Source organism: Oncorhynchus mykiss, chromosome 4, assembly GCF_057628025.1.
Source record: "Oncorhynchus mykiss isolate SJ-2025 chromosome 4, ASM5762802v1, whole genome shotgun sequence".
Classification (NCBI taxonomy): Eukaryota; Metazoa; Chordata; class Actinopteri; order Salmoniformes; family Salmonidae; genus Oncorhynchus; species Oncorhynchus mykiss.
In genome coordinates this window covers 23,721,303-23,739,056 of record NC_143025.1, presented here as the reverse complement: position 1 = coordinate 23,739,056, position 17,754 = coordinate 23,721,303, and the positions used below count along the sequence as shown (strand labels likewise).

The window sequence follows — 17,754 nt, the reverse complement described above, 5'->3', positions numbered from 1 at the left end:
TGAGGGAAGGGTACTAAAAAAATTCTGCAGCATTGAAGGTCCACAAGAACACAGTGGCCTCCATCATTCTTAAATGAATTAAGTTTGGAACCACCAAGACTCTTCCTAGAGCTGGCAGCCTGGCCAAACTGAGCAATCAGGGGAGAAGGGCCTTGGTCAGAGAGGTGACCAAGAACCTGATGGTCACTCTGACAGAGTTCTAGAGTTCCTCTATGTAGATGGGAGAACCTTCCAGAAGGACAACCATCTCTGCAGCACTCCACCAATCAGGCCTTTGTGGTAGTGTCCAGATGGAAGCCACTCCTCAGTAAAAAGGCACATGATAGCCCGCTTGGAGTTTGCCAAAAGGCGCTTAAATACTTTCAGACCATGAAAAACAAGAGTCTATGGTCTTATGAAACCTAGATTGAACTCTTTGGCCTGAATGCCAAGCGTCACGTCTGGAGGAAACCTGGCACCATCCCTACGGTAAAGCATGGTGGTAGCAACATCATGCTGTGGGGATGTTTTTCAGCGCCATGGACTGGGAGACTAGTCAGGTGAACAGAGCAACTAGTCAGGTGAAAGATGAAACGGAGCAAAGTAGAGAGATTCTTGATGAAAACCTGCTCCAGAGCACTCAGGACCTCAGACCGGGGTGAAGATTCACCTTCCAACAGGACAACAAACCTAAGCACACAGCCAAGACAATGCAGGATTGGCTTTGGGACAAGATTCTGAATGTCCTTGAGTGGCCCAGCCAGAGCCTGGACTTGAATCAATCGAACATCTCTGGAGAGACCTGAAAATAGCTGTGCAGCAACATTCCCCATCCAACCTGACAGAGCTTGAGAGGAATATATATATATATATATATACATACATACATACATACATACATACGTGGGGCAAATTTTTATTTTTTTTTCTCATTTTGTCTGTCATAGTTGAAGTGTACCTATGATGAAAATTACAGGCCTCTCTCATCTTTTTAAGTGATAGAACTTGCACAATTGGTGGCTGATTAAATACTTTTTTGCCCCACTGTATATAAAAATAGTGATTTTGTGTATGACTGCGGAAGACAAACTATCAATCACTTAGACCAGAAGAAACTGTTCCTAAGAAACTGCTCTCTATTAGTGATGCACTGATGAGACATTTTATCCAATACCGATATTTCCGTACCAAAAACAAAAAAGATAGCAATATAAAAAAAAGCGTCCTTTTAAGCAGTCTAGTACAGTTAAATAATTAAACACCTATGGACGCAGCGGTCTAAAGCACAGAATCTCAGTGCAAGAGGCGTCACAACAGTCCCTGGTTTGAATCCAGGCTGTATCACATCCGGCCGTGATTGGGAGTCCCATAGGGCGGCGCATAATTGGCCCAGCGTCTTCCGGGTTTGATCGGGGTAGGCCGTCGTAAATAAGAATTTGTTCTCAACTGACTTGCCTAGATAAATAAAAGGTTACACACACACACAAAAAAGTTGTTGGCATTTGTGTATGTTTTACTGGTAATGGGAACAATCAAAACCTATTTCTTTCACTTACTTGCTGTGCTGTTTCATTGTTTATTTGTTCAGTCGTTTCATTCTCAACCAGGATTTCTATGGAACGCCATGTGGGTCTTTGCTATGGAACGCCATTTGGGTCTTTGCGTGTCAAAAAATATACCATTTAACACTATTTGACAAGTCAAATAAGCTTGCTGACTAATCAGGACCTGAATATGACTGCACATCACATAATAATTTAATGCATTGATTCATTTTTACGTAGCTATTACACTATCACTCATATTTCATATGTCACAACGATTCATCTGCTATGATGCTGGTAAAGTTGTCTCGCGCACCTACAGTGCTGGTCATTAAAAATGGATGCAAACAATGTTCTTCAACAAAAACATAGCAAAATGACAAACTGTTAAAGTAGCGATAGTTAGCTAGCTAACTATATAGCTAGGTCATCATCTAAAATAACCCTAATTTATAAGACAGTTCTTATTTATTTTATTAATGGTGGTTGGGCCCATCTATGTGAAGCTAGCCACAATAAGGATTAGGCACAAAAGCGGAATTTGCGGTTAGCCTTCAAAATAAAAGTATGGCATAATTATACTATTTATATTCATTTGCACCACTGTCAAACTTATTTTGAAGGCTAACTGCAAATTCCCCTTTTGTGCCTAATCCCTATTGTGGCAAGCTTCACAACACATAACCCGCTGCGTTCAAGCCTCACTAGCCAGATGAAGCTAGCTTTCTGCTTATAACGTTAGCTTTGGGTAACAGGTTTAAGTAGCTGGATAGCTATTTATTTTCATGAACTGAAGTTTAATTTCAATAGGTGAACAACAAGTGGCAACCTAGCTAATACTTACCCACAAGGATTCTTAAATCATTGCTAACAATAATGAAAATGACTGCAGTTTCTACTGGTCATTGTTTTCAGGCTGGTTGTATTTGTGCTAGCTAGATACCAAGCTAAAGCTAGCTACCCCAGAAGTTGTGGTCGAACAAATTATGTATTACCAACGCGTTCTTGTAAATACATCGTTCGTGGCCGGTGTTTGCTTGTTTGCAGATTTTTTTGTACAGCTTTGACAGTGCTACTGTATCTTTGTGTAGCTAATAGCAGTGATGCTATTACTGAAAAATAGTGCATTTGGTAGTGTGTACCGGTGCTCAACCAGTCGGCGAAAACCAACATCACCCATGACAGAGAACAGTTGATTGTCTAGGGCAATGAATTCACTTATCTTGGCTTTAACGGATTTCGCCTTTGAGATGTCTCACTGAAATTTTCAAATGACTGCTCGACTTGTCTGCTGTGTGGATCGAGCAGTCAACATTGTGGGCTAGTTTAGGAATGCTGTGTTGCACATACAGCGCAAAATTTTACGTGGTGTCATTATGTCACGTTATATAGGTATGCACATCAGCCTTGACATCGGTTTTGCACATCAGCGTTAAACTAGACATCGGGCCGATACCAATGTTGGCATTTTTAGCTAATATCGGACGATTCCAATATGTTCACCGATATATCGTACATCCCTACTCTCTATGTATCCCCTCTTGATTGCGCATTCTTCTGTTTCTTACATAGCAGGTTTAAAAGAAACACATGCCGGACAAGTTTAGCAACGCAATGGATTATGGTGATTGTAGTTAATTACCAAGTTTTCGATGCTAAACTATGTAGAACATTGGCCTGTTGGAAACTACAACTCCCTAATACAATCACATTGTTCGGGCATATGATCAGATTTGTCTCTAGAGAAACTGCAGTGCAATGAGAGCATTGAGCTCAGGAAAACCAAAAACCAAAACGGAATTCAAATAATTGAACCAACATCTGTCAATTAGTTGTTTAAAAAACAAAAAATGACCGACATTCCGGTTAAACCGCTCAGCAGTGCCAGAGGCATATGGGGCCAAAGTCTCATACACTCGATCTGAGACGGTTTCACACACACACCACTGGTGTCTCCTCTACTCGGTTTACCCAGCAGAGAGATGGTTTAAAGCTCTGCTTACCGGTCAAAGTCACCTTGAAATTGTGTGGGGGTGATGAGCCCCTTGTATTGAATGGGACAGGAAGAGAACGGGGAGATGCAGGCCTCATGGTCTGCCCCCCCCCCAACCCCATCCTCCTGGGCAGACCCCCAGCCACACACAGCTGTAGTGCTGAACTAACACCACTCAATTAAATGATGATAACAGAGCACACAGGGCTATGTCCCTCTAAGGCCAGATGTTAGAAACTCATGATGCTATTATTCACCAAATGAATCCCTCTCCCACATGATTGCATAAGAGTTGTGTTAAAGCCAAATGCATTTTTTCCTCAGATGTATCATACTATCACTTTAGCACTGTACTAATGTGGCTTATGACATGCGCTTTCTCACTCTAAATCAAAGCGTGAAAATTACACAGAACTAGATAGCGAATATAATGAGCTCAGTGTGTCAGACCCCAATATCACAACAGCACATGAATACAACACTATAAATTACTAGTTGATTAGATAACAAAGAGTAGGGGAGAGCAGGTGCAATCGTAACACCTTCAATTTATCCAAACAGAAGCTGCCTCAGTACAAGTCCATTTCGGTTCTCTCCCTGCTTGAAAAGTCTTGCAATTTGCATGTTCGATGGGCGAATATTTTTTCCAACCAGCTGAATTTTTCTTATACTGCCCTGAGCATCAATTCCCAATAATTCAAACATGCATAATCATCACTACATGTTGGCTAAACATTGACATGATTTGACAATTTACACTATTGTTGTCTCTTGTTAGAGCCAAGTGAGGTTGTCATGGCTGCTGAGTTAGGGGCAATTGTAACGCAGTGTTAAAATGAACCGGAGCCAAATGATAAAATATATATTTAACTTAAGGATTGTATGAATTATACAGTGCCTTCAGAATGTAGTCAGACCTTTTGTTACGCTACAGCCTTATTCTAAAATGGGGGGGAAGAGAAAAAAAGAGAACTACACACAATACCCCATAATGACAAAGCGAAAACATTTCTAAAACCCTGTTTTTGCTTTGTCCTTACTGGGTATTGTGTGTAGTTTTAAAAATAATAATAATTTGAATAAGGCTGTAACGTAACAAAACGTGGAAAAAGTCAAGGGGTCTGAATACATTCCAAATGCACTGTAAGTGTAATGTAATAATGAAATGCATTTTAGGAATTGGGTGCCTAATGTGTAATGACTTTAGGCTTCTACAAACAAAGCCTATCGGCTAGCTAGTGAACTCTGGCAGTTTATCAATAAAGACAAGTTCAGCAATATGCTTAGTTACAGCCTCCGTACAGTTGAAGTCGGAAGTTTAAATACATTTAAACTTAGTTACACAATTCCTGACACTTAATCCTGGTAAAAAGTATCTGTCTTAGGTCAGTTAGGATCACCATTTTATTTTAAGAATGTGAAATGTCAGAGTAGTGGTAGAGAGAATGATTTATTTCAGCTTTTATTTCTTTTATCACATTCCCAGTTGGTCAGAAGTTTACATGCACTCAATTAGTATTTGGTAGCATTGCCTTTAGATTTTTTTAACTTGGGTCAAATGTTTTGAGTAGCCTTCCACGAGCTTCCCACAATAAGTTGGGTGAATTTTGGCCCATTCCTCCTGACAGAGCTGGTGTAACTGAGTCAGGTTTATAGGCCTCCTTGCAAATATTGTACATTTCTCCAAAAAGTACAATATTTGTCCCCATGTGCAGTTGCAAACCATAGTCTGGCTTTTTTATGGCAGTTTTGGAGCAGTGACTTCTTCCTTGCTGAGCGGCCTTTCAGGTTGTCGATATAGGACTCGTTTTACTGTGGATATAGATACTTTTGTACCCGTTTCTTCCAGCATCTTCACAAGGTCCTTTGCTGTTGTTCTGGGATTGATTTGCACTTTTCTCACCAAAGTACATTCATCTCTATGAGACAGAACACATCTCTTTCCTGAGCAGTATGACGGCTGCGTGGTCCCATTGGGTTTATACTTGCATACTACTGTTTGTACAGATGAACGTGGTACCTTCAGGCGTTTGGAATTGCTCCCAAGGATGAACCAGACTTGTGGAGGTCTACAATTTTATTCAGAGGTCTTGGCTGATTTCTTTTGATTTTCCCATGATGTCAAGCAAAGAGGCACCGAGTTTGAAGGTAGGCCTTGAAATCCAGCCACAGGTACACCTCCAATTGACTCAAATTAGGTCAATTAGCCTATCAGAAGCTTCTAGAGCCATGACATCATTTTCTGGAATTTTCCAAGCTGTTTAAAGGCACAGTCAACTTAGTGTATGTTAACTTCTGACCCACTGGAATTGTGATACAGTGAATTATAAGTGAAATAATCTGTCTGTAAACAATTGTTGAAAACATTTCTTGTCAGGCACAAAGTAGATATCCTAACCGACTTGCCAAATTATAGTTTGTTAACAAGAAATTTGTGGAGTGGTTGAAAAGCGAGTTTCAATGACCTAAGTGTATGTAAACTTCGACTTCAACTGTATGGCTAGGTTACATGTTGCTGATAAGCTTAAAAATGGAATGTATGAAAGAGCATAGAAATTGAGGTTACATGACATATAAAATCCATTTAGGGATGAGAAGAGTTGCAGGGACAAGAGTGGAGTCACATTTACAGAGCGCACCAGCACAACAGGAAGAACCCAGCAGGTGTATTTTCAATGTGATTGTCAGAGGACGTAGACAGTGCCAGCAGAGAGTATTAAAAGGTACAACGCTATAATTGTGTATAAATCTCTATTGGATTGCACTCATTATCCTGGGGTTGTACTGTGCAGGAAAGGTGTAAAGTTCCATTTTAAAAAAATTAAAAAGAAGCTTGGCTGAAAACAAAAATGTAACAATATTAACATGATTCTTCAAATTTGTTTTAAATCTGTTTTTTTTATCCAAACTGTGCCATGACATCTTAAGAGAACACAATCTCTCCATCTTTATCCACATGCAGCGCATGATCCCAAAAACCACAGATTGGAGGGGAAAATCACAGACAGGAGATTGCCATGGCATGTAGACAAACACTAGTATTTTCACACTGCAAAATAAAATAACTTCAGCTGAGATTTTAAGTTTGGTCAATGCCCCATTGTTTTAACCCTATGAGCAATGGATTTGAAATGTGTGCTCATGGAAAACCATTAACTTTGCTCCTTACTGGAAATAGATCAGAGACAAAATAAATATGCCGGGTCATGGTGAACCATGGCCTCAGTCAGCCTTCAATTGATGTGACCAGATCTCAAAAACTTGATAGCATTAAGTACCAAATATAGACCAACTACAGCCTACTCATTAGTCATTACCCAGTCTTCATTCACCATGGTTGTTATTGGAAGGAAGCCTTGAAAGCCCCTCTGTGAGGCAGGCTGGCAGCACCACCAGACTGGCAGGGAGAGAGTTTAGCTCTAATCTTGGCCAGTTGGCCTCACCTGATTTAACCCCATGTTGTCCAGATTAACACTAAGAAGGAAGCCTGGACAAAGGAGGTTCACCAGCCAACCCACAAACCATAGGAGGAACTGAGCAACCCAGAATGTGAATCATCTTTTTAACAAGCTATTACAGGTAGGCACAGTCTACATTATTCAGAGGACATGGGATTGCCCTGTCAGAGAGAGAGAAATATATAAAGACATGTTGTATGGCTGTAAACCAGCTAAATACCACAAATTGATGCTCTGAAAATCTGCATTAGGGCGTGAAACATCTGCCAAAAAGTTCCTACTAATCCTATAATGGAGAAGGAGTTCAAGTTGTCAAAAACATGACAGAATCACAAGGCCAGGACGATGATTCAGCCCAGTCTGGAGGAATAGCACTAATTAAACTGTCTTCGACTGTGCTCTGCTGTTTCTGTGACTCCGTTCTTAAAGCTCTGACCGCCAGTGAAGCGTTACAATGCACCGTCTGGGTAGGAGACGCACGCTGCGTCTGGATAGCATGCGCAGCAACCCCCCCATAGTAAGAACCCATCTTAGACCTCCCTAATAATCACAAAAGAAAAATGGTCTGTCTGATCATTATGACAGATTATGGTTTATTTACCTTGTAAAAAGCAAAGACTCCAAAGGCAGTCCAGTGTGTCCAGGGCAGGCTTTGACAAGATGCAAATTATAGGGCCTAGGGGATGGAGCCCAAGTAGCGACGCTAAATAACTTCATACTGTCTGAAAATAAAAAGGTATGAGGACACCACTTCTGAGTGTTTGACATAGCAACTAGAGGTCGACCGATTAATTAGGGCCGATTTCAAGTTTTCATAACAATCGGAAATTGGTAATTATGGCGCCAATTTGCCGATTTTGATTTTATTTATACCTTTATTTAACTAGGCAAGTCAGTTAAGAAAACATTCTTATTTTCAATGACAGCCTAGGAACGGTGGGTAAACTGCCTTGTTCAGGGGCAGAACAACAGATTTTCACATTGTCAGCTCGGGGGATCCAGTCTTGCAACCTTACAGTTAACTAGTCCAACGCAATAACGACCTGCCTCCCTATCATTGCACTCCACAAGGAGACTGCCTGTTACGTGAATGCAGTAAGCCAAGGTAAGTTGCTAGCTAGCATTAAATTTATCTTATAAAAAACAATAAATCATAATCACTAGTTAACTACACATAGTTGATGATATTACTAGATATTATCTAGCGTGTCCTGCGTTGCATATAATCTGACTGAGCATACAAGCATATAATCTGACTGAGCATACAAGTATCTGACTGAGCGGTGGTAGGCAGAAGCAGGCGCGTAAACATTCATTCAAACAGCACTTTCGTGCGTTTTGCCAGCAGCTCTTCGTTGTGCGTCAAGCATTGCGCTGTTCATGACTTCAAGCCTATCAACTCCCGAGATCAGGCAGGTGTAACCGAAGTGAAATGGCTAGCTAGTTAGCACGCGCTAATAGCGTTTCAAACGTCCTTCGCTCTGAGCCTTCTTGTAGTTGTTCCCCTTACTCTGCATGGGTAACGCTGCTTCGATGGTGGCTGTTGTCGTTGTGTTGCTGGTTCGATCCCAGGGAGGAGCAAGGAGAGGGACGGAAGCTATACTGTTACACTGGCAATACTAAAGTGCCTATAAGAACATCAAATAGTCAAAGGTTAATGAAATACAAATGGTATAGAGGGAAATAGTCCTATAATAACTACAACCTAAAACTTCTTACCTGGGAATATTGAAGACTCATGTTAAAAGGAACCACCAGCTTTCATGTTCTCATGTTCTGAGCAAGGAACTGAAACGTTAGCTGTCTTACATAGCACATATTGCACTTTTACTTTCTTCTCCAACACTTTGTTTTCATTATTTAAACCAAATTGAACATTTTTCATTATTTACTTGAGGCTAAATTGATTTTATTGATGTATTATATTAAGTTAAAGTAAGTGTTCATTCAGTATTGTTGTAATTGTCATTATTACAAATAAATTAAAGATGTAAAAAATAAAATAAAAAATAAAAATTGGCCGATTAATCGGTATCGGCTTTTTTGGTCCTCCAGTAAATCGGTATCGGCGTTGAAAAATCATAAATCGGTCGACCTCTAATAGCAACCTCATGTTACACTGTTTTATATCAGAGAAATCCCCTGACAGTATCTCTAAAAACATACAGTAGGTCAGTTTGCGAAACAAGTGTAGGCAAAATCCGGTTAAGCCATCATAAACCACAACAAACTCTTTCCTTCAATATTAGGTCCAATGGCCTGACATGCCTCAGCCAATGACCTATACTATTTATCATAAAACTGCACAACTAAAAGCTCAAACATGACCAATGGATTTACACGGTAAATCTGTGCAGATTAAGCAAAAATAAACAAATGCATGCAATCCAACGCTGCAGGCACTCTGGAAATGTAGTAGTGCCTCCACCTATCAAATCCCTGTTCACTTGTGATTCCTCCTGATATACCTCTCATTGATTGTTTTACCATATTTCCTTTGTTTTGTCCCGTGTAATTTACTTGGGCAGGGCAGCATTTCCCCTCAATGTTCCCAGTCTTCCCCTGGGAATGCATGGGAACACACGTTACACACCAAACCCTCTGTCTCCACGACGCTGTCTACCTCCCTCCACACTCTCCCTGCTTAACACCTTCCTGAGCCATACCTGCTAGCACAACTTCCCTTTATTAAAGACGACATCCACCCACACACTCCCCTACACAATCCTGTGATATCACACCCCTCTACTCACTGAGGAGAAGGATTTCATGTTGGGTGCTGTGAACTGAATGCAATGGCAGGTCTCAGCTGTGATTCAACATCTGTGTCCTTAATTGAACTCTCTCAAACTCCGTCACTCTTCATTGCACAAAACGACAAGCCAGACTTTAACCATGATCATATCCCTCCCTGTTAACAGCTGTTGCAGTCAACAGAACATAACCTAGCCTATAAGACATCTGTTATGAAAAAGAATGCTAGAATAACTGTTGATAGCCTGTGTGCTCAGCATGGTAAAATTTTGTAGACACACTGCTTCCATTCACAAACCATCTCCAGTGGATCAGTCTCAGTCAGTTAGCTGCTGGGGAAATGCCAACCCCATGTAATAAGATGTGTTAGTCTCAGGCTTTAGGTCACAAAGCCATGGATGAATGCCAACATGCCAGGCAGACAGATAGTACTTTGACATGTGAACAGATAAATGTGTAATGCACACATATGGCCTACAGTAACAGCCCATCAGAGCCTAAAATCATGTCAATATCACACCTGTCATTCCTTCACTACAGACAGGCCCAGATGTGTTTTTTTGAATCATTGCAATGTGGTTAGTTTCCTTTCTGAATACTCTCTGGAGTACGCTTACATGCACACTAATAACTCGATATTAAACTGATTATGGCAGTAGGCCGAGTATGGCGTTAGTCATGCAAACACCTTATCTTCATCAGCTTAAGGTCATAATCTAAGTAAGCACACGGCGATTAAAATACCTGCTTTCCTGAATAATCATTCTAATTATTAGGACATGTAAACAGCTTAAAAATCAGTGTTTCAGCTGTGTAATTGATCTGCCGCATGTGCCAACACTAATCAAACTATTATGTTAATCTGACTCAATGTCTAGGCAGGGACCAGAAGGTATCAGGGCTAAATGAATGTCATTCATAAAAAGAGACAAGACAGACGACATCGGTGTTACTGTGCTACAGATGCAAATTCAATCTACTCTATGTAACTAGAGATGCCTTTCAGTGAACCAGAGAATCCAGGGAATAAATAATCCAATCAGGTCTTGAAGGGATTCCTGATAGAGATTTAAGAGTAAAACAATACGGAATGAGCATTTTGAATCAAGTTGGTGCCCGTATAGCACACCGTTCAAATATTAGGGATAAGGGCCTGACACATGCAGCCAGACAATCAGACTATGCCCGCATGGCCGATTAATTAGGGCCGATTTCAAGTTTTCATAACAATCGGGAATCTGCCTTTTTGGACGCCGATTGTGGCCGATTACATTGCAACCCACGAGGAGAGTGCGTAGCAGGCTGACCACCTGTTACGCGAGTACAGCATCAAAAGGACCTTGTGGCTGCAAGGAGCCACGGAAAGTTGTTAGCTAGCATTAAACGTATCTTATAAAAAAAAAACAATCAATCATCACATAATCAATAGTTAACCTAGTAATATCATCAACCATGTGTAGTTAACTAGCTTGTCCTGCGTTGCATTTAATCAACCTGTTAATTTATCATTGAATTACAGCCTACGTCAACTTCACCAAATAGGTGATGATTTAACAAAAGCACATTTGCAAAAAAAAACACTACAAATTTTTTTTTTGTTTTTTTTGCACAAATGTATCTAACCATAATTTAATGACTTTCTTAAAATCAATACACCAAAGTATATATTTTTTTTAACCTGCAAATTCATGTTAGCAGGTAATATTAACTAGGGAAACTATGTCACTTCTCTTGCATTCAGTGCAAGGAGAGTCAGGGTATATGCAGCATTTTGGGCCGCCTGGCTCGTTGCGAACTGCGTGAAGACAATTTCTTCCTAACAAAGACCGTAATTAATTTGCCAGAATTTTACATAATTATGACATAACATTGAAGGTTGTTCAATGTTACAGCAATATTTAGATTTAGGGATGCCACCCATTCAATAAAATACAGAACGGTTCCATATTTCACTGAAAGAATAAATGTTTTGTTTTCAAAATTATATTTTCCAGATTTGACCATATTAATGACCAAAGGCATGTATTTCTGTGTGTTTATTATATTATAATTCAGTCTATGATTTCATATTTGATAGAGCAGTCTGACTGAGCGGTGGTAGGCAGCAGCAGGCTGGTAAGCATCCATTCAAACAGCACTTTACAGCGTTCGCCAGCAGCTCTGAGCAATGCTTGAATCACAGCGCTGTTCATGACGTCAAGCCTATCAACTCCCGAGATTAGGCTGGCAATACTAAAGTGCCTATAAGAACATCTAGTCAAAGGTATGTGAAATACAAATGGTATAGAGAGAAATAGTCAACGCATTATAATTCCTATAATTACTTCAACCTAAAACTTCGTAACTGGGAATATTGAAGACTCATGCTTTCATATGTGCTCATGTTGTGAGCAAGGAATTTAAACGTTAGCTTTTTTACATGGCACATATTGCACTTTTACTTTCTTCTCCAACACCATGTTTTTGCATTTAAACCAAATTGAACATGTTTCATTATTTATTTGAGACTAAATTGCTTTTATTTATGTGTTATATTAAGTTAAAATAAGTGTTCATTGTTCAATCAGTATTGTTGTAATTGTCATTATTACAAATAAATATCTGGAAAATTATTTTTTAATTAATAAAAATAAATAAAAAGATTAGGCCGATTAATCGGTATCGGCATTGAAAAATCATAATCTGTCAACCTCTAAAATCAGACAGCATAGGCTAATGGCTTTACAGCACAACTCAAAATATTTGAATTGCAGAAGGTTGGCCAAGTTAGGCATTTTACAGCATGGTGCAGTAGGTTAGGTTCATGAGACCTTTATTATACATACAGCTCTTGCAATCAAGCAATAAGAGCCTCACAAACTGAACTGTAAGCTATTGCCCGAATATACACTGCTCAAAAAAATAAAGGGAACACAATGTAACTCCAAGTCAATCACACTTCTGTGAAATCAAACTGTCCACTTAGGAAGCAACACTGATTGACAATATATTTCACATGCTGTTGTGCAAATGGAATAGACAACAGGTGGAAATTATAGGCAATTAGCAAGACACCCCCAATAAAGGAGTGGTTCTGCAGGTGGTGACCACAGACCACTTCTCAGTTCCTATGCTTCCTGGCTGATGTTTTGGTCACTTTTGAATGCTGGCGGTGCTTTCACTCTAGTGGTAGCATGAGACGGGGTCTACAACCCACACAAGTGGCTCATCCAGGATGGAACATCAATGCGAGCTGTGGCAAGAAGGTTTGCTGTGTCTGTCAGCGTAGTGTCCAGAGCATGGAGGCGCTACCAGGAGACAGGCCAGTACATCAGGAGACGTGGAGGAGGCCGTAGGAAGTCAACAACCCAGCAGCAGGACCGCTACCTCCGCCTTTGTGCAAAGAGGAGCAGGAGGAGCACTGCCAGAGCCCTGCAAAATGACCTCCAGCAGGCCACAAATGTACATGTGTCTGCTCAAACGGTCAGAAACAGACTCCATGAGGGTGGTATGAGGGCCCGACGTCCACAGGTGGGGGTTGTGCTTACAGCCCAACACCGTGCAGGACGTTTGGCATTTGCCAGAGAACACAAAGATTGGCAAATTCCCCACTGGTGCCCTGTGCTCTTCACAGATGAAAGCAGGTTCACACTGAGCACGTGACAAACGTGACAGAGTCTGGAGACGCCGTGGAGAACGTTCTGCTGCCTGCAACATGACCGGTTTGGCGGTGGATCAGTCATGGTGTGGGGTGGCATTTCTTTGGGGGGCCGCACAGCCCTCCATGTGCTCGCCAGAGGTAGCCTGACTGCCATTAGGTACCGAGATGAGATCCTCAGACCCCTTGTGAGACCATATGCTGGTGCGGTTGGCCCTGGGTTCCTCCTAATGCAAGACAAGGCTAGACCTCATGTGGCTGGAGTGTGTCAGCAGTTCCTGCAAGAGGAAGGCATTGATGCTATGGACTGGCCCGCCCGTTCCCCAGACCTGAATCCAATTGAGCACATCTGGGACATCATGTCTCGCTCCATCCACCAACGCTACGTTGCACCACAGACTGTCCAGGAGTTGGAGGATGCTTTAGACCAGGTCTGGGAGGAGATCCCTCAGGAGACCATCCGCCACCTCATCAGGAGCATGCCCAGGCATTGTAGGGAGGTCATACAGGCACGTGGAGGCCACACACACTACTGAGCCTCATTTTGACTTGTTTTAAGGACATTACATCAAAGTTGGATCAGCCTGTAGTGTGGTTTTCCAATTTAATTTTGAGTGTGACTCCAAATCCAGACCTCCATGGGTTGATAAATTTGATTTCCATTGATAATTTGTGTGATTTTGTTGTCAGCACATTCAACTATGTAAAGAAAAAAGTATTTAATAAGAATATTTCATTCAGATCTAGGATGTGTTATTTTAATGTTCCCTTTATTTTTATGAGCAGTGTACATACTTTAGTCTTTTCAGGGCACCGACATGCTTTTGAGAGAGTTAATTTAGCAGTAACTGAATCATTCAAGGAAACATAGTAAATGTACATTTTATCAACAAAACAGGTTCAAAGGTTAATCATACTGAAGTGAACCCATATAAGCCACATCAGTCACATGTTGAATAACTCGTCAATATATTGTTCTCTTCCCTCAAACTACATAACAGTGCAGTTCTCTCTATCAATGTTAGAGATGAATGTAATTGGTATGAAACAGGCTCATCACTTCTTTGACTAGCTATCATGTTGGCAGCGACACTGCAGTCTTCGCAACTATACATATTAGAATGATTAGGGGGAGAAGCTGGCCCATTAGGTAGGATACTGGGGGTGACCAAACGTTTTATGGGCAACACCCATGTAACTGGAATACATGTCAAAGGAGTTCAATGTCCCTGGTGAGGAATATTTCGATAGGTGCAGATTATTTTCTCACTAACCAAATAACGTGGAACAGATTTTTGCTGCAGTAACATGGTAGCTAGATATAGTCACAAAAATAATTTGGACGATAAACCGCTTGGGCAAGCCGGGTGATGTAGCCAGGGGCCTGGCTGTCAGAGGGCAAGCCAGACAGAACATGACAAAGACCGTACCTGGAATAAGCCCCCCCCCCCCCCCCACGTCTGTTCAATGGGTGAGTCGTTTTTTGTTATATTTGGGAGAAGAAAAATGCTTGATTTCCTCAAGTCTACTATTGTTTAACTATTTGACTTGCGCAATCTCATTGCAAACTGGGAACAATGCTGGTCAAGCAGCTTGAGGAGTCACTCAGACCCAGCCATAAATAAACACTCGAGCTTTAAAACCAAGTTAAACGAAATGTGTAAGTGCATTGTTTCATGCTGGTAGCCATCAGATCCATAAAAGCATCGAGAGAAAAATAGTACAGGTGGTTACTTGCGTTATACCCTCCTGTCTCCACCTTTTTGGGGGGATAGCTAACGTTAGCTAGCTTGCTAGTCTATGTGTGAACTAAGAGGGTGTGATGACTCCCTTTTCAAAAATAAAACAATAACTGATCAATCAAGCCCCTGTTAGAGACAGTGTTATGATAACAAGTCCTAGACAAAGATACGCAAATTATCCCCTATGCCTGGCGGACATTTCTACACGTCTTGCCTATTGTTTACCGTCTGTAGTACTATGGTAAAGGTGCATGCCAGGCTTAGCTGGCTAGCAGCTTACACAATGCTAAGGTAACCGAGCACCTTCATCGAATTCGTGCTAAATTTTGGCAAGCGTGTTATCAACACAAGAACAAAGAAGAGAGCAACATGGTTTATACCAATAGCAAACTTACCCAAAGCTCCGTTCCCCAAGTCATTGTGGACTCCCCTGGTTGCTAAACCCCCAGATTGTCAGTGTATTCCCAGCTCAAAACTCGCCAATGTTGCGTTTCCAATCGTCTGCTGTCGTCTGTGGTATACACTCCTTGCTCACATCCTGAGGAGCTGTCTAAATTCAGCTCTAGCGAAGGAAGTTGGGATCTAGGATTCAGAGAACCGGGAGGTTCAGGTTCGCCAATAAAATGTTAAATGTATGCATGCTATTCCTTATTATTTAGTCATCAACAAAATAGTTATATAACTTTAATTCAACACATAAAATAATTAAATTAGCTATACTAGAACTATGCTGATGACATGATCCTCTGCACAGTATTTTTTAAATTCCAAAAATTTGGTGGGAAGAGCAAGACTTTCTGAATAAATTGTATCATCAATTCATTAATTTTGTTGAAATATTCATATTAGCTGCTATCGACCACAATCACTTTGATGATTTTGTTAGAATAATTTGGCCTCAAAAGTTATCCACAATAAGTAATTAACCTTTCATTTATTTAACTCTTACTGTTGAATATAATGAATTTATAAATATACATTTAGTGGGCAATGTCAGGGGACTAATGTCACCTTTTTTATGATTTGCACCGACGGCTATAAACTCTGCGATTGAAAAACAAGCTTAATCTGTTTTATTGATTAGTAAATGGCGCCATTTAGTGGTATGTATGGAGTATAGGCCAATCAGATAGGCGCATTAAGGGATCCTTTTTGTTTCTGTCAAGACGTTAATCCTGTAACACCTATACGCGGGGTTATTTTGAAACACGTCTAATATATTTTACGCAGCTAAATAGTCATGTAAAGTTGCCTAAGTAGCTACTTTTCTGCACACAGTCCAAATTATTTGTGATATTGCTGATATTATGTCTGTCTACTGTAAATATCAGTAGTTGGTTTTATATTCACACTTTCGGACATTCAACAGACATTCACAGAACAGCGCAAACTGGCTCTAACCAGAATAGAAAGAAGAGTGGGAGGCCCCGGGGCACAACTGAGCAAGAGGACAAGTACATTAGAGTGTCTTGTTTGAGAAACAGAGGCCTCACAAGTCCTCAACTGGCAGCTTCATTGAATAGTACCCGCAAAATAACAGTCTCAATGTCAACAGTGAAGAGTCGACTCCGGGATGCTGGCCTTCTAGGCAGAGTTCCTCTGTCCAGTGTCTGTGTTCAATTGCACCTCTAAATCTTTTATTTTTATTGGCCAGTCTGAGATATGGCTTTTTCTTTGCAACTCTGCCTAGAAGGCCAGCATCTCAGAGTCGCCTCTTCACTGTTGATGTTGAGACTGGTGTTTTGCGGGTAATATTTAATGAAGCTGCCAGGTGAGGACTTGTGAAGTGTCTGTTTCTCAAACGAGACACTCTAATGTACTTGTCCTCTTGCTCAGTTGTGCACCGTGGCCTCCCACTCCTCTTTCTATTCTGGTTAGGGCCAGTTTGTGCTGTCTGTGAAGGGAGTAGCACACAGCGTTGTACGAGATCTTCAGTTTCTTGGCAATTTCTTGCATAGAATAGCCTTCATTTCTCAGAACAAGAATAGACTGACGAGTTTCAGAAGAAAGTTATTTGTTTCTGGCCATTTTGAGCCTGTGCTCTAGGTTCTCAACTAGTCCAGTTTTATAGTTTTTTTAATCAGGACAACAGTTCTCAGCTATGCTAACATAATTGCAAAAGGGTTTTCTAATGATCTATTAGCCTTTTAAAATGATCAACTTGGATTAGCTAACACAATGTGCCATTGGAACACAGTAGTGATGGTTGCTGATAATGGGCCTCTGTACGCCTATGTAGATATTCCATTAGAAAACAGCCATTTCCAGCTACAATAGTCATTTACAACATTAACAGTGTCTACTCTGTATTTCTGATCAATTTGATGTTATTTTAATGGACCAAAAAAATTGCTTTTCTTTCAAAAACAAGGACATTTCTAAGTGACCCCAAACTTTCGAACAGTGGTGTACGTACAGTATATAGGGTATATATATATATTTCCATGGGTATTGAAAGATACCAGAGGGTGGATAACAAAAAAAGCATTAATATAAGAAGTAGATGGTACATGTTTGGTTTTTGGGCTAAATGCATACACTATGATTTGCCTCTGAACTGTATATGAACCCCTCTGTATTCTACTGGCACTAACCATTAAAAACTTGGATTTGAACCAGGCTGTCCCTATGCTATTTGCTCTCTTTC

General features: G+C 40.7%; 1 protein-coding gene across 4 annotated transcripts in view; it reads right to left on the bottom strand.

The window, feature by feature from the left end:
• Positions 1-16,116, bottom strand: part of LOC110521552 (formin-binding protein 1-like) — a 74,800-nt gene extending 58,684 nt beyond the window's left edge. For all 4 annotated transcript variants that reach the window (XR_016495170.1, XM_090231545.1, XM_021599169.3 and 1 more), the window contains exon 1: positions 15,503-16,116. Coding sequence is in view for 3 of the 4 variants with exons in the window: in XM_090231545.1 (XP_090087671.1) it covers positions 15,503-15,526 (24 nt within the window). In the remaining variant the exon portion in view is untranslated. The remainder of the gene's footprint in view (positions 1-15,502) is intronic.
• Between the last annotated feature and the right edge of the window lie 1,638 nt (positions 16,117-17,754).